We start from the raw sequence: 18,823 nt of genomic DNA, 5'->3' as shown, positions 1-18,823 counted from the left end.
CACACAATATGGGAAACTGGAATAATACTCCAATAAAAAACATATATAGGGGGCAGTATTATAGTAGTTATATTCTTGTACATATGGGGAAGTATTATAGTAGTTATATTCTTGTACATAGGGGGCAGTATTATAGTAGTTATATTCTTGTACATAGGGGCAGTATTATAGTAGTTATATTCTTGTACATAGGGGGCAGTATTATAGTAGTTATATTCCTGTACATAGGGGGCAGTATTATAGTAGTTATATTCTTGTACATAGGGGGCAGTATTATAGTAGTTATATTCCTGTACATAGGGGGCAGTATTATAGTAGTTATATTCTTGTACATAGGGGGCAGTATTATAGTAGTTATATTCCTGTACATAGGGGGCAGTATTATAGTAGTTATATTCTTGTACATAGGGGGCAGTATTATAGTAGTTATATTCATGTACATAGGGGGCAGTATTATAGTAGTTATATTCTTGTACATAGGGGGCAGTATTATAGTAGTTATATTCCTGTACATAGGGGGCAGTATTATAGTAGTTATATTCTTGTACATAGGGGGCAGTATTATAGTAGTTATATTCTTGTACATAGGAGGCAGTATTATAGTAGTTATATTCTTGTACATAGGGGGCAGTATTATAGTAGTTATATTCTTGTACATAGGGGGCAGTATTATAGTAGTTATATTCTTGTACATAGGGGGCAGTATTATAGTAGTTATATTACTGTACATAGGGGGCAGTATTATAGTAGTTATAATCTTGTACATAGGGGGCAGTATTATAGTAGTTATATTCTTGTACATAGGGGGCAGTATTATAGTAGGTATATTCTTGTACATAGGGGGCAGTATTATAGTAGTTATATTCTTGTACATAGGGGGCAGTATTATAGTAGTTATATTCTTGTACATAGGGGGCAGTATTATAGTAGTTATATTCTTGTACATAGGGGGCAGTACTATAGTAGTTATATTCTTGTACATAGGGGCAGTATTATAGTAGTTATATTCTTGTACATAGGGGCAGTATTATAGTAGTTATATTCTTGTACATAGGGGGCAGTATTATAGTAGTTATATTCCTGTACATAGGGGGCAGTATTATAGTAGTTATATTCTTGTACATAGGGGCAGTATTATAGTAGTTATATTCTTGTACATAGGGGGCAGTATTATAGTAGTTATATTCTTGTACATAGGGGGCAGTATTATAGTAGTTATATTCTTGTACATAGGGGGCAGTATTATAGTAGTTATATTCTTGTACATAGGGGCAGTATTATAGTAGTTATATTCTTGTACATAGGGGCAGTATTATAGTAGTTATATTCTTGTACATAGAGGGCAGTATTATAGTAGTTATATTCTTGTACATAGGGAGCAGTATTATAGTAGTTATATTCCTGTACATAGAGGGAAGTATTATAGTAGTTATATTCTTGTACATAGGGGGCAGTATTATAGTAGTTATATTCTTGTACATAGAGGGCAGTATTATAGTAGTTATATTCTTGTACATAGGGAGCAGTATTATAGTAGTTATATTCCTGTACATAGGGAGCAGTATTATAGTAGTTATATTCTTGTACATAGGGGGCAGTATTATAGTAGTTATATTCTTGTACATAGGGGGCAGTATTATAGTAGTTATATTCTTGTACATAGGGGGCAGTATTATAGTAGTTCTATTCCTGTACATAGGGGGCAGTATTATAGTAGTTATATTCTTGTATATAGGTGGCAGTATTATAGTAGTTATATTCTTGTACATAGGGGGCAGTATTATAGTAGTTATATTCTTGTACATAGGGGGCAGTATTATAGTAGTTATATTCTTGTACATAGGGGCAGTATTATAGTAGTTATATTCTTGTACATAGGGGGCAGTATTATAGTAGTTATATTCTTGTACATAGGGGCAGTATTATAGTAGTTATATTCTTGTACATAGGGGGCAGTATTATAGTAGTTATATTCTTGTACATAGGGGGCAGTATTATAGTAGTTATATTCTTGTACATAGGGACAGTATTATAGTAGTTATATTCCTGTACATAAGGGGCAGTATTATAGTAGTTATATTCCTGTATATAGGGGGCAGTATTATAGTAGTTATATTCCTGTACATAGGGGCAGTATTATAGTAGTTATATTCCTGTACATAGGGGCAGTATTATAGTAGTTATATTCTTGTACATAGGGGGCAGTATTATAGTAGTTATATTCCTGTACATAGGGGGCAGTATTATAGTAGTTATATTCCTGTACATAGGGGGCAGTATTATAGTAGTTATATTCCTGTACATAGGGGACAGTATTATAGTAGTTATATTCTTGTACATAGGGGGCAGTATTATAGTAGTTATATTCCTGTACATAGGGGGCAGTATTATAGTAGTTATATTCCTGAACATAGGGGGCAGTATTATAGTAGTTATATTCCTGTACATAGGGGGCAGTATTATAGTAGTTATAGTCTTGTACATAGGGGGACAGTATTATAGTAGTTATATTCCTGTACATAGGGGCAGTATTATAGTAGTTATATTCCTGTACATAGGGGGCAGTATTATAGTAGTTATATTCCTGTACATAGGGGCAGTATTATAGTAGTTATATTCCTGTACATATGGGTAGTATTATAGTAGTTATATTCCTGTACATAGGGGGCAGTATTATAGTAGTTATATTCCTGTATATAGGGGGCAGTATTATAGTAGTTATATTCCTGTACATAGGGGCAGTATTATAGTAGTTATATTCCTGTACATAGGGGGCAGTATTATAGTAGTTATATTCCTGAACATAGGGGGCAGTATTATAGTAGTTATATTCCTGTACATAGGGGGCAGTATTATAGTAGTTATAGTCTTGTACATAGGGGGACAGTATTATAGTAGTTATATTCCTGTACATAGGGGCAGTATTATAGTAGTTATATTCCTGTACATAGGGGGCAGTATTATAGTAGTTATATTCCTGTACATAGGGGCAGTATTATAGTAGTTATATTCCTGTACATATGGGTAGTATTATAGTAGTTATATTCCTGTACATAGGGGGCAGTATTATAGTAGTTATATTCCTGTATATAGGGGGCAGTATTATAGTAGTTATATTCCTGTACATAGGGGCAGTATTATAGTAGTTATATTCCTGTACATAGGGGGCAGTATTATAGTAGTTATATTCTTGTACATAGGGGGCAGTATTATAGTAGTTATATTCCTGTACATAGGGGGCAGTATTATAGTAGTTATATTCCTGTACATAGGGGGCAGTATTATAGTAGTTATATTCCTGTACATAGGGGGCAGTATTATAGTAGTTATATTCCTGTACATAGGGGCAGTACTATAGTAGATATTTTCCTGTACATAGGGGGCAGTATTATAGTACATTTTAGTCACATTTTGTAATGTCTCCATCTTGTTTCCAGGCAGCCATGGAGGAGTACGGCGCTTTGTTGCAAGAACTTTCTGAAAACATTACCAATGAGGATCTAGACCAATTAAAATCAGCCTGTAAGGAGGATATCCCCACCGAGAAAAGTGAGGAAATCACCTCTTGCCAAGACTGGTTCAATTTCCTGGAAAAACATGATAAATTGGCAAAAGGTAAGTCCGCTTGTCTCATGAACCTGTATCATGTTGCGTCTTCTTTTGCATCTGATGAAACTTCCTTTAATGATGTTATGAGGGGACCTGTTGGCGCCATGTTGCGTGTCACTAGCAGCTCCCCATGTTATCCCCGATCCCGATAAATATACGGATGATTTCCAATATCTCGCACACATCTGGGCAGTTTGTGACTGATACAAAGCGATGGTTCAGGGGCTATTTTCGCAGTATCGGATACATTAGCGGAGGAGAAGGAATAATTACAGGAGCGGCCGTGTCCTGCGGCGCTGTAGGAGGGGGGGGGATTCATACCAAGGCCTTTACATCAATTCTCAGCACAGCGCCGGTCAGGCCTGTGTTAGAGTCTTCTGTTGCTATGCCAATGCTTGTCTGATGCTTCGCAGGGACCACCGCCAGCGATTCAGCTCCCCCGCCTCTGTGAAAACGTTTAACCCCTTGTCAGCTCTTAAACCAAGATTAATCCAAAGCCTCGGGGCTAAAAACACACAAAAACATTGCGTAGAGCTGCTATAACATGTCACAATACACCTCAATCCACCACCAAATTCCCATTTCTAAGCTATGGATGAGATCTACCACCAGTCATCTTCTTCAACCCAATTTGTGTTATGTCCGGTGTGTGATGGTGAAGAGCGGCGCCCCCTCCTCTCCTTATCTCCCCTCTTGTTTGCACAGGAGATTGTTATTTTCACGCAATAATTAAAGTGACATTTCTCCCTACATTGGAGCACCAGAGCCGGGTGACCTTTTCTGAGCTTCGGCATCTCGTTGCCAACCTGGTTCCCTGGCAACGTAGAGCTTGGTCCTTTTAACTCCAAGCAATTCGTGTTTTTTTAATCTATGAGTCTAGAGGAAGGAAACGGCTCGATCATGAAGCTGTCTGGACTCAAAGATGGGGACCACTCGTGCCAGGGGGTAATCAATGAGGCTGTTCGGTCTGCTACAGCTTGATCGTAGCCACCACTCTTGACCTCTGGACTCAAAGACGGGGACCACTCGTGCCAGGGGGCAATCAATGAGGAAGTTCGGTCTACTACTGCTTGATCGTAGCCACCACTCTCGACCTCCCCAACAGGGGTGTAACCAGAAGAGGCTAGGCCCGGAGCACACTTCTGCATGGGGCCCACCCTGTGCTTAAATATGAAAGTGTATACACTTATACTACTTCACCCCGAATTAATTAAATTATAGAGTCTCCCAATTAATTTCATGATATGAAGTACCTCTTCCCTAATAAATGATATACAGGGCCCCTCCCCTTACTTATAAATTATGGGGGGCATGTTATGTCATCTACTAGGGAGGGCTTGGCATGTAATTAATTCGGATGAAGCATGGCAATATAATATATGCATGCCATGCCCCTCCCCTAATATATCAGATCCCCCCCCTAAAATATTACATGCCATGCCTTCCCCTTAGTAGATTACATGCCACCCCCGCTAATAACTTAAATGCTATGCCCCCTAAGTTGAATGCCATATCCCTCCTAGGATACAGTGCCCCTTTTGCCAACATTACATTACAATGGTCAAAAAGAATCAACTATTTAACTTACCTGCATGGCTCCTACATTTTCAATCATCTCCTCCTCTGTCCAGGCTAAGACACAACTACAAAGACAGACGATGTACCCCAGAAGTCAGCCCCAACAGCAGTAGGAAGCAGGATTCTTTCCATGAGTGTGATAGTACTCCAGTGACCTTGTCATTCGAGTACTACAGCCTCTCCCCACCAACATTGGGCCCCCTGACCGTGTGGGCCTCATGGCAGCCCCTACGCTAAATACACTACCCAAATACAAAGAAGATGGGGTTGGCCAAACGTTCATGTACTCTCCATGTGTCCTAAAATTACGTCCATTCAGGATCCCCCTTTGTTAAATTTAACACACAGACCGTTCTTTCCCACACTGGTCAACAGAATCTGGAAACTCTCGAAACAAATTGTGAGCCCTTCAGAAGTCTTGGTCACATGTTACATGGTGGACACAAATAATTTATACGGATACCAGAAACCCTAACTTGAATCTTCTTCTCTTGCCACTTTGTCCGGCTGCCTTGGTGTGGAATTTTTGTTTTATTTTTTTGGACCAAATTTACTTGGACTTTTCGATCAAACCCAAAATATTACGTCTCTCTTCTCATAATATGTCGTTGTCTCTATGTGAGGTGTGAAGGGACAAACCCAGTTCTGCTACATCCATAAAATAGAAATGATTGTCCAGAGAATCCAGTCATTCTCATCTCTCCAGCCACTCAAATATTCCTACGCACGGAGCCGAGGCATGAACAGTATGCATTATTCACCACCCAACCATCGATGGCTTGAGTCCTCCAAGCCTCCTTCGAGTCTGTCAAGATGTTGGGACCCAGCAAATAAACTGTATCAATAATATATCACAGGAAAAGAAGATCTGACTGAGGATTCGCCTGAGCACAAGAAACATAAAGTTCTACCTAAAGACATTTACAAGATGGAACATTTGTCCGATGTGACTGGGGGTGGTGGTGAAGGAGGGGGGGGATGTGTCGGGACAGGGTCATCTATTCACCAGAAGTTAACGCAAGGACTAGGCCTTTGTTATCTGACAGAACAATCCGTGAAAGCCTGAACCATTCTAAATCCAAACAACTGGAGCATTGTACCTTGTGTCACCCGGGCGTCAAGCTCTTGTCTGTGGATCCGATAGGAAAATTCAGCTTTTCGAAAGAAAACAGGAGGGAATTTTATTTCTACAATTATTTATTTTATTGTTTTCTTTTCTTTTTGTATTGCTTTTAAACATTTCAACCAAAGCCAAATAGTTCTATAAGTACAAGCAGGTTTGGATTGGGTTGAGGGCTACTCATCATCGGCTAAGTGAACCCCTGGATGTCAACCTTTAACCCACATCTAGGCAGGGGACCACCAGGAGACATCTGGGAATGGCCTCTGTTCAACAAGTGTATGACAAGTTCAACAAGTGTATGACATCGAAAGGACAAGCAAAGATGTAGTCAATGACAAGTCCGAGGTCAGGACAGGCGGAATTTTTGATTTTTGCATTACAGTATTTCAAGCAGGCAATAAACAGTCCAAATTGGAAGATACAAAGATGTAGGAACCATTGCTCAGGCACCTGCTCATGCCATCTTGTAACATGTTACTCAGTTGTACAGGATTAGAAACATGGTTACTTTCTTCTTTGCTCCACTTGGCTGAACTGCAAAACCTCGGACAAACTGTGACCAATTTTGTCTGTTTTTGGAATAAATCTATTTTTGATCCTGAACAACCGTTAGAGAATCTTAAAGAGGTAAAGTACTGATAATTAATGCACCAAATGGCAGATCAACGAGGGCTTCTACTCCAACAGGTCTATCATAGTGGTATGCAGAATTCTGTATTTTTAAAAAAATTTGGCAAATTTTTTTTTGTTATTTTCAAGCCTAATCTGTCCCCTTTTCCAGTCCCATCCTACGCAGCGACACAGACATTCAATAGAGGTTTACACATGTGTCAGAAGATTGAGCGCCATCTCCGCTTTAAGAATAATATAGCCACCACGTGTCTACATGACTTCATTCAGATATTATGAAAACTTATTGTTTTGTTTTTTTCATTTTGCAGATAATCTTTCATACATCGAACACATTTTTGAGATCTCTCGACGCCCAGACCTTCTCACCATGGTCATCGACTACCGGACCAGAGTTTTGAAAATTTCAGCAGAAGAAGAACTTGACACAAAACTTACTAGGATCCCTAGTGCTAAAAAATACAAAGGTATTTTATCATAAAATTGGATTATAGCCCTCGGCCCGGTGTATAGATTTTGGATCGCAAAAAGTTTAATACAAGAGCTTTAAAAAAATGTGTTGCTTTGACCGAGATGACCTTTACATCGGATAATGCAAAAAGAATCAGTCCACTGTAGGTGGCCACCTTCCCATGGTGCCATTGAAGGTCAGTCTTAGTGGTAGGAGGAAGAAGATCGTAGCCAGGAGGTCCAAGAAAGATTAGGGTTTTCTATGGCTGGTGGATCATGCACCTGCCGATCTGTAACTGTATTTATTAACATAAAGTTTTTGGAATAAGGCTAAGATTGGACCTATATGACTAGGTCATAGAGTCAATAGAAACATTGCATGAATTTGGTCTACAGCATTGGACCAGTCAAAAGAGTCCACTATAAGTGGACAGTGTTTCATCGATGATGAGTCTGGTGGTAGGATGATGGTGACCATTACCAGAAGGTCCAACAAAGATTAGGGTTCCTCAAAACTTTCCATATATTAAGAAGAGTCCACTATAAGTGGACAATGTCTTACAGTTTAATTGATGACGAGTCTGGTGGTAGAATGATGGTGACCATTACCAGAAGGTCCAACAAAGATTAGGGTTCCTCAAAACTCTCCATATATTTAGAAGAGTCCACTATAAGTGGACAATGTCTTACAGTTTAATCGATGACGAGTCTGGTGGTAGGATGATGGTGACCATTACCAGAAGGTCCAACAAAGATTAGGGTTCCTCAAAACTTTCCATATATTAAGAAGAGTCCACTATAAGTGGACAATGTCTTAGAGTTTCATCGATGATGAGTCTGGTGGTAGGATGATGGTGACCATTACCAGAAGGTCCAACAAAGATTAGGGTTCCTCAAAACTTTCCATATATTAAGAAGAGTCCACTATAAGTGGACAATGTCTGACAGTTTCATCGATGATGAGGCTGGTGGTAGGATGATGGTGACCATTACCAGAAGGTCCAACAAAGATTAGGGTTCCTCAAAACTTTCCATATATTAAGAAGAGTCCACTATAAGTGGACAATGTCTTACAGTTTAATTGATGACGAGTCTGGTGGTAGGATTAGGGTCCAAAAAAGATTAGGGTTCTCCAAAACTCTCTATATATTTACATATAGCAACTTAAAGATAACTTGCTTTTTCTTCCAGATATAATAAGGCAGCCGTCAGAAGAAGAAATCATTAAATTGGCCCCACCACCAAAGAAAGCCTGAAGAACACGAGAGATGGAATAGAGAAGACTCAATCCTATTTGGTCTCTGTTGTTCTACCCCTCTTGTTTACCTTAAACCTCCCTGGTCTCCACCACAGGAGTCGAGATTGGGGAGGGGGACGGGGAGCGAAAGGAAAATCTGCACCCACCGATGACCACTAACAAGAGTCCTAATCCCGTTGTGTGTGCTCCGTGACCTGCAGTCTGTCCTACGATGCGTTTCGTAAGCGTGTGTTTAAGTAGAAGCATTTTTATTTTATATATTATATTATATATATATATATATCCACGTGGGATAATGTGGCTAAATACGGTTTATATTTCATTTTTTTTTGTGGTTTGGAGATTTCTATGCAAATGGAAATGAGGCCCTTGTATATTTTTATCCCTCGTCGTTTCGAACTGGTTGGCAACGACCTTCGTGGAAACAAAGAAAAAAGTTGCAGTGCGGTCAGGAGAGTGTGATAGTGTGCTGTGTCTTTATGTATTACCGTGTATCCATGTCTAGTACCCTCGTAGGCAGCCATTTTGAAGATGAGGGCTGATGTGTGGCCGGTAGGACACAGTAACTTCTCTTAGGCCTCCATTGGTTCCGACCAGTCTTAAAATGGCCACCTCTTGTTACTGGTGCACTTTCTTAAAGGAAATGGTGATTGGTCTCCTTTGAACATTCCAGTGTATCGAATATAAGTCACCACCTTTGAGTTCATAATTTTATGGTCATATAGTGTAATATATTATTTTTTTAGCGGCAGCATTGGAGTTGGACAGTAAAGTGGAGAACAATGCAGCCAAAGCCAACAAAATCCGAATTTTAATTGTCATGTTGTAGACATCGTCATAGAAAGATTTTGCTCATGGAACTTACACAGTATTGGATCCCAAGCCAAAGGGATACAAAATACGGAAGATGGTCAACAGAAGCCAACAATACCTAAAAAATGTGGAGCCCAACTATACAGAACCAAAAAATAACAATAAAACAACAATAGTGCCCCTAGTGTATGGCAACAATTATTACATATTGGTAAAAAGAAAATATAGAAAAAAATTCACCGGAAAAGTTTGCGTTCCTTTAGAGGTTTTGAGAAATAGCAAAATGGGTAGAAATAAAATGAAAGTGATGAATATAGATATAGGTAAAGGCTAAAAGATAGAGAAGGAAGAATATGTACAGTAGGTAGTAGGTGAGGTCAGAGGTAAAGATAATAGGATGAGTCGACATGGCAGTTTTAAAGGGGATGTATGGGAATAGAACTTTTTTTTTCTTATTATTTTTTGAGAAAAATTTCCACTTTTGACCATGGGTTGGCTATGGAATAGCAGATTATATATAAATAATATGTAATAGAAACATTATTTGAGAGTCAACAAGTGGTTCCATATTTGAAAGCATTGGTTTGGAGTCTGCAGAATATTACAACACAACAACTCATGCTTGGATTTGGAATATTGTTATTATTAGGACAGTAGTACCTACCCAAAGTGAGTCTTTAAAGGACAACTGTAAAATATAAAAACTTTTGCCAAACTCTGCATTGAGCAAAAATAAACAATTCCCTAATTTAATCTAATTAGTTATCTGCAGGTGTTTAGCAGCTAGCAGAGGTTGTACCTTGCCCCTCCAGGCAAATCTCTATTTGCCATGCTACCTGGTAACCATGGGAAACTGTAAAGCAAAGCGAGAGACAACAGGAGGCTTGTTGATGGGGGCTGTAGGGCTTGTAATGATGTCACAAGCATGTGACTCATCACATGCTTCAGGTCGGTCAATTACAAACAAGCTGTCCTGCATCATTTGAAAGTACTTAGTGTGATGCAAAGGACTTTCAGTGATGTCACAAGCATGTGACTCATCACATGCTTCAGTTTGACCAATTACAAACATGCTGTCCTGTTCTGGCTTCAGTGGAGTGAGCTGATGTCACAACCAGGAAGTGCCCACCCAATATATATATATATAAATATATATATATATATATATATATATTACAGGCTCCAGCAGTGCTAAAACCTTTTTTTGTCAGCAACTTTACTCACCCATACCCTAATAAGCCATGTAGATTTACAAGAGTTTATATTTCTAGGGCCTTCTATGTGAAAATAAATTTACTTTGTTTGGAATGTTCTGAATTAGTCATGTGACGAAACAAAAAGGATGTGCAAATATATAAATTGAAGAAAAATCTGAATCAAGCTGAAAAAATAAATTTATTTTGTTAGGTCTTGAAGTTTAGTTTTTTTTTCAAAATTTGCATAAATATTTTTTCATATTCAGTAAAAAAAAATCAGACTGGCACGATAGGAGTTAAAAATGTCCTGATATATGAAGCAGGAAGGATATGACAGCACGAAGCAGCGCACGTGGATTACTGTTGGAGAAAAAAATTCTTGGCAAATGCGGATGAGACTTGAAAAAATAAAATCTGATTTCCTCCTTTAATACAAAGAATATAGAGAAGGCTGTAATAATATCCAACCAGACAGTGGTGGCTGCAGCTGGCTGAACAATAACACATAATGGAGATTGAAATTGGAGTGAGACACACAGCTGCACTGCGCCAGCTCCCAGGAGCCGTGCCAAATGGGTGTGTCTTGGACCCCTAGTCGGAATCACTGGGTCTGACTTTTCCTTAAACAAGTTAACTCATTCTGGGTAGTCGAAAGGGTTTGGTCCCAGGTGGCGACAAGTTCTTCTTGAATCTTCCCATTCATGGTGTTTTTTTTCTCCCGGACAAACCCCCAATAATTGGTTGACAGTTGGCAGCCACTTATCGACCTGGTCTGGACATGCTGGGAATTTCCAAGGAAAGTCTCATAATATGGATTCATGTATCAACATTTAGTAGGGAGACATATTCATGGCACGAGAAAGTCCTTCACTGCCCCTTAACGAGTCCAGGAATGTAGAATATTCTGCACAGGAATGAAGCTCCCGTATATCGGCCAGATTCTTGTACTCCAAATGTTACATCACAACACAAACATTCTGATCAGCTTTTCTGAGTTAACCCTGAAGCTGCAGGAATTCATCCTGGAAATTCCTCCCCATAAGTCAACTCAGCCAACTCGGGCCAAGGTAAACTACCTGAGATTATCTGTAAAAAGTGATTTACGCCCCAAATTATTGGATTTTGGTTCTCGAGTTTCACATTCCGGAGCTGCATCTGTGTGAACAACAACCACCATAATGTCTTGGCAACCCCTGACCGATAGGTCAGATTTGTCAGTCTGAGGTAGTCGTAGAAGAACCCAATAAGTCTAAACAACATCCTGCCGCAGAAAACCTTAAGGGAAAAACATTGTTCCATGATGTTCTGGAAGGCAGATTACTGCTATTTCCAGCAAACAGATGGAAAACAGATCAGGGAGATTTCCCAAAAGTTGAGAAGGGAGAGAAGTCACATTCCTTGCGTCCTACAAGATGGATTCTGGGTGATTACGGTCAATAAGAGGGAGGAGAGGACGGGGAGTGAGTAACAGGCCAGGACAAGTGAAAATTGTATCCGATCCAGAGTGATCCTAGACCAAATGTAACGTCAACGACAGAAGCCGAGGAAGCGGTGACAGATGAAACCCAATGATATTTCCAGGAGAAAGTGAAAATGTCAAAGAAATGTTAGAAATGAAAGAAAAGAAAATTAGCAAATGGAATATAACGAAAGCCACACCCGTCACGAGCCTCGAGGGACCGCAACACATTAACGAGAACAATTACTTAATTACTTCCAACTAGTTAAAATGTCATCGAACTGCTGGAGCGGCAGTGACATGAGTCCAAAAAATTCTAAGATTTTACAAAAATTGTTCAAATGTATTTTTTTGGTTCTGCTGTGACACATAACTGCGGCTGCCAGGGGCGGATTAGGAACAACAAAAATGTAACTGATGCTACCACCCCAAAATCAAATGCTTAGTAAATTTAATCGGAATGTATAGTTGGCTTCTGTTGTCCATATTTCGGTGCAGCTTGTGGTCCTTGAAACTTTTAGAAATATTTAAGGGAAACTTCAACTTCTTAGCAACCGTTAATAGGTGCCGCTCCACTCATTCCGATGCAGTCAGAATTTTTTGCTCCAGTATAATTAGTGCCATTAGTTTTAGCACTTCAGGATCTTTATTGCCAGTTGGGCGGTGCCAAGCTTTAAGAACCACCCATCTGACGGTAGAGAAACCTTAAAGATTACTGGTGTAGAGTGTCCTAATTAGACTTCTCGTTTGGTCTAGGGGATGGGGGGACTGTTTTTTAAAAGTTTTCTGGCATAACGAAATATCAACTTTGTAAAACAGCTGGTGGCGCTCAGGCTGACGGCACCCGAGCGCCTCTTGGCTTCCCCTGTTTTTAATTTATGCACGCTCCTCTCTGCAAGCCTCCTCACGCTCCCGGCCGGGAAATTAGGATCCAGCCGGTGACGTCAGAGCCGGGCCCTGGAGAGAGGGGGGTGTGTGCTCTCTCCTAGTTCCCCGACAGAAGAGCCCGTCTTTTACAAAGTTAATATTTAGACGGAACGAGCAGCCTAATTCGGACACCCTACCACCAGTAATCTGACGATAGAGAAACCTTAATACTGGGTACCGAAGTGCAAAGCACTGACTGCTTAGGAACTGTGAGGGGGACAGCAAAAAATTCCAACTGTGCCGAAATCAGTGGGACAATACAAAGTTTGGGTACTTTTTAAAGGGGTAGTCAGACTCCTTAATCCTATGATATGGAAAGACCCCAGGTAGAAGACCAACCGATATTAGAATTTATTAGAATAGTAGATTGAGAGGTAAAGAGGGGACAGACAACTCAAAATATATATTTTTTGTGTTTTTAGGTAGGTCCTCCAATTATTCTCCATGTTGCAGCATCGATAATATCCCCTGATTATATTCTTTTCAGTGCAGAGTTCCGAGTATTGTAACAACATCCCCCTCTTCCCTGAGTCAATGGGAAGCTCTTATCCACACAAGTATCACTGATTATAATGATAGCGGTTTCTTTGGCTGCCACGTTGACAGTCGCATGCGGCCGAACGCTGTGAAACAGTAAGAATTTTTTTTTTATTATTGTTCATTCGGGAACCAATCACCCACTCGTATTGTTTTCTGTTATCACTCAATTTTGCCAAGGGCGAGAAGATCACCGATTCTTTCACACTGCTGGGAGGGAGCGTATGTTGTTGTTGCTTTGTGCCGTGTTTGTTGATACATTTTTCGGTGTTGAGCCCCCTCCTCTACAAAAGATGTACTATACCCTCATGAACAAAGGGAACATCTTCCCCTACCAACATAAACTACCTAGAACAAGAAGCCATGATGAAAATTTTGCAGACTATTTATTGGGAAATATGGGAAATATTATTGTTGGCTTATTGACTATGACATTCGTGAGGAAGGCGAGAAAATTCAGTCAAATATTTTTGAAATTTTTTTCTGTATATCGAAGATAAAAATGCCTTTAATGTGTAAGCCAGACAAAAACATCAAACTCACCCAGACTAGATTTTGAGGATTTTGTTTTGGACCCATCCTGTACTCAAATACTCATATACGTATGTGTCCGTCCTTACCTTTAGGCAAATTTCTTTGAGCATACCCAAATTTTAAAGTTAGAAATCTGAAACATTCTAAGTCAGGCCAAAAGGAACTTTTAAAAATCGAGTTCACAACTTTAAACTCAATCTGGGTGGTGGCAAGAGTTATCGCCCTGTTCCCTGTCTAAACTTAACTCAGTAAGTCATTTAAAGGAAATCTACCACCAGGATCAATGATTGTAATCCAAGTACACTGACATACTGGTGTGTGCTTCCTCTGCCAGGTTTCACTCTTCTTTTAGCTTCTTATGCCCTTATTTTTCCCAAAAAAAGCTTTAAAAATTATGCAAATGAGCCTGAGGTGCTATGGAGCCCCTCAGGGTCATTTGCATAATTTGTAAAGCTTTTTCTTTGGAAAACCAGGGCATAAGAAGCTAAAAGAAGAGTGGATCATGTTAGAGGAGGCACACACCAGTATGTCAGTGTACTTGGTTTACATTCATTGACCCTGGTGGTAGATTTCCTTTAAGGTCAGCTGACTAGGATCTAGCCCAGTAAATGCTGCCAACACATAGACTAAGCAAATGCAGCATTTTTATTTCTGCTACGTTTCTGTTCATGTAGCCTACAAGAAAAGGTAGGGAAGGACACACCTGTAAACCTATTGAATGATCACAAGTAAATGAGTTAAGTAGCCATCACTTTCATTCAAGACTCCAAATTGTCCATTCCTAGGCAAAAATTTAACATGATGTTTTGGATAATTGTATAATGTTACCATCATAACACATCACACAACAATACAGTATGCTGTAAAGTCTAAAAAGCCAAAATTGCCATAAACAAATATATATTTTTGTAAAATTTGCCTACCCACCACTTATTACTGTGCCTTCCAAACCATAGACTGCAGACTGTTTTTGATTTTCTAGAGTGGTATGATGGGATCACTTAACTTCTATGGTTTGCCCAAAACCTTATATGATGTGAAACCCAGAAAAGGAAAGCATCTTTACACTTTACTACCCATTTCATCATACGAGCATGAAATATTGGGGGCTCATCCGGGATAATATTGCAATTATTCTATTTAAAATTTATCAAAAATATTCTTTGGTAAAAAAATGGTCTTCTGGGAAAGGATTAAATAAAATGCTTTAACACATAAACATCAATATTCTATACTTCATCATGTTATCAGATGACATTGCAAAGTCTTAAGCAGGTATGGAAGAGGCTTTCGCAATCATATCAGTTGACAATTCAAGGTCATGAAATCATGCTAAACTCTGTCCTTCAGCACGGTATAATCAAGGCTTAACGAAGGGGATTTTAGATTGGGATGAAGGAATGAAAACCATCCACGCAGGTCAGGTTAGTGCACTTATGTGAAGACGAAGTGAAAAAATAGACAATAGTCCTGAAAATTGACGAAAAGGGGGTTGGACCACAATGTTCGATACAACTCTCGAACAACAGTACCGTTTTCAGTCTTTTTAGACTACCACTCTCCTTCCACTCTCCCACAGACTAATACAATTTAAGTCATAAAATTAATTTGCAGTTGGGTAACTAGGAAATAAACAGTATGGACAATGTGAACCAGATAACAAGGCCCGTTTCTGGTGTTTGTGGACTCATTCCTTAGTGTAACAGCGGGAAACCTGTCCATCTCACCATCGGTTTGTCAAATTTTAAGCACCCTTAGGCTACATTCACACAAATGTATGGGGGACTTATATACGGCGTATATACATCCCCCATACACGGCAATGGGCGCACGGTGCCCTACGGGAGTGGCCCTACGTTCCATAGCCGGGAGAAAGATAGGACATGACCTATCTTTCACCAGAAAACTGCGAATTCCGCCATGTATTACTATGGAGAGGGGCGGGGTGAGCGGTGCTCATCCCCTCCTCCTCTCCCCGACGGCAATGCATACCCGCCGTACTGTGGCATACATCGTGGGAATGTAGCCTTAACCAGATGGACGTACCACTCAATGTACTCTCAATGGACCCTAACGGTGGCCCAGGTTAAAATTGTGCTTAACATGTTGTTCTTTCTAGTAGTATGCTGTAGTATGCTTTAGAATGCTGTAGTATGCTGTATGTTGTGAGCCTCACCGACACAAACTAGACAATACCGACCAAAATTCTATGATCTGTTCAGCCACCTACGGAACAAGTTTCAGAGTTTCAATGGCCCCAAAAGGGAGATATATATATACACACACAAAAAATATGCCATGTATCAACTAAATAAGTAAAAAAAACATAAAATAGTGGGAGTGAATATCTACCGGAAATACGGCACACATCGGAACGTACAATCAGTGCATGGAAAGGATATAGCTAAAGCATATATTTTATATATATATATCGTACAAGTGTCCTTCATTACCTGAAACTTTTTGGGAATTAACGACGAAAAAAAAACTAAGTTAAAAAAGTTAACAGCCATGTCCATGATATTTTTCCGTTCACGATATGGTTGCTGCCTATGGAAAAAGCCATATTAGAAAAAAAAAAATTAATATTGACCTTAACATAAAAGTTAAAAATCTCACGCAACGTTTTAACGATTTCCTCCCTTTTTTGCGTTGGTATATTTAAAAAAAAAAATAATTAAAATTTTTTGGAAAAATGTTTGGTCTTAATATTGTCAAATGAGTTTTTTTAGTTTGCTCTTTTCCCAGCATCCACCGCTCAGACCGTGTTAACTGTGTGTACATATATATTATAAATATATGTATATGGAATATTCTAAGTGTTCCTCTCGCTGTTTAGTGTTAATTTATTGCAAAGCAACAGGACTTGAGATGAAAGAATTCAGTTTTTGGTTTTTCTATATTCCCGAAATATTAAATCCACGATCCGTTATTGTCGAGGAGAAGAACACGAACAAAAAAATATATATTTTATAAAAATGGAGGAAAAAAAAAATCACAATCTATTTTAAAAATATATATATTTTTTAGACTGCTGTCATAGTGAGAGAGATAGAAAGTGGCTCCAAAATTTTAAGTAAATTTTTTTTTTTTTACAAAAAATATATTTAATACATGGAGATGTGCCAAAACTATGAACGGTATTAGATATTCAAATTCAGAAAATTAAGATTTTTAAAAATTTATTTTCACCAATTATTCTAACTAAATATAAAAGTGATTTATAAGTGGGGGGGGGGGGATTTTTTTTTTAAAACTTCCATGGACATGGAGTCATCGTTCTTTCACAATGACAGCAAAAATGTAAAGATATATTTAAATGGGGGGGGGGGGGAGGACATCAAAATAATGTGAATCTAGAAGTTGTAACAGCAAATTGCACTGACCACTTGGAACCACCTTCCATCATAAGTCCCTTGTTTGCTAAAACTTTGTTATATAAAAAGTTAAGAAAAAAAAAATTTAAGAAAAAAAAAGTGTAAAATTTTAAGAAAATGCATAATTGTTAGAAAGATTATTGAAAGTGAATAAATCCCGAGCTTGGCTTTAGCATTCTATTGAAATTGTAAAAGTTAAAAAAAAAACAAACAAAAAAAAAAGTGACAAAAATAATTGTGCTAATAAAAGTTCATTGTATTGAATTGTGGTTTGTGTTACTGAGTCATGTAATCTATTTTATGGGTTCAATGGACAAGTAACTTGCTCAAGGAATTAAATAGTACTGTGTATACTCAAGTATAAGCCGAGACTCCTAATTTTAACACAAAAAAAATGGAAAAACCTATTGACTCGAGTATAACCCGAGGGTGGGAAATGCATTTGTCTCAGCCTCCCCAGCATACAACCAGCAAGCCCCCAGTAGTAAACAGCCAGCCTCCTGTAGTATATAGCCTGCCAGTCCCCTGTAGTATATAGCCTGCAAGTCCCCTGTAGTATATAGCCTGCAAGTCCCCTGTAGTATATAGCCTGTCAGCCCCTGTAGTATATAGCTTGCCAGCCCCCTGTAGTATATAGCCTGCCAGTCCCTTGTAGTATATATCCAGCCACCTGTAGTATATAGACTGCCAGACCCCTGCAGTATATAGATTGCCAGCCCCTTGTAGTATATAGCCTGCCAGTCCGCTAGTATATATCCTGCAGCCCCCTGTAGTATATAGCCAGCCAACCCCCTGTAGTATATAGCCTGCCAGCCCCCTGAAGTAGAAAAGAAAATAGGAGAAAAAAGGCACGTAGGGGACGGCGCCTCGGGTGATAACGTTTAAACCAATCTGGATGGAGTATTTAGCAGATGATATGCTCACCTTATTAACACTTGGTTTGATGCATATAAGAGCCCAACCTGGGGTCCGGTGTAGATCCAGCAGATGCTAGAGGTCCAGGGTTAGGAGTTGGTCCGAGGTGATGGTCCAATATAGTATAGCAGAAGGACACTGAAGTATATAGCCTGCAGTCCCTGTTGTATATAGCCTGCAGCCCCCTGTAGTATATAGCCAGCCAGCCCCTTTATATATCACCAGCCAGCCTCCTGTAATATATAGCCTGGCAGCCCCTATAGTATATAGCCTGGCAGCCCCTATAGTATATAGCCAGCCAGCCCCCCTAGTATATAGCCTACAGCCCCCCCTGTAGTATATAGCCTGCCAGTCCCCAGTAGTATATGGCCTGCCAGTTCCCTGAAGTATATACCCTACCAGCCCCCTGAGGTGTAT

General features: G+C 39.3%; 1 protein-coding gene across 1 annotated transcript in view; it reads left to right on the top strand.

Annotated features, from left to right (window-relative positions):
• The window catches only part of PEA15 (proliferation and apoptosis adaptor protein 15), a 43,265-nt gene extending 25,510 nt beyond the window's left edge, over positions 1–17,755 (top strand). Inside the window, exons 2-4 of the mRNA XM_072114841.1 lie at positions 3,438–3,615; positions 7,252–7,407; positions 8,582–17,755. Coding sequence (XP_071970942.1) covers positions 3,444–3,615; positions 7,252–7,407; positions 8,582–8,646 — 393 coding nt within the window. The 5' untranslated portion in view covers positions 3,438–3,443 and the 3' untranslated portion in view covers positions 8,647–17,755. The remainder of the gene's footprint in view (positions 1–3,437; positions 3,616–7,251; positions 7,408–8,581) is intronic.
• Positions 17,756–18,823: the final 1,068 nt, after the last annotated feature.

This window comes from Engystomops pustulosus, chromosome 7, assembly GCF_040894005.1.
Source record: "Engystomops pustulosus chromosome 7, aEngPut4.maternal, whole genome shotgun sequence".
Taxonomy (NCBI): Eukaryota; Metazoa; Chordata; class Amphibia; order Anura; family Leptodactylidae; genus Engystomops; species Engystomops pustulosus.
Note: the sequence above shows the minus strand (reverse complement) of the source record. Positions and strands in the feature narration are given on the sequence as shown.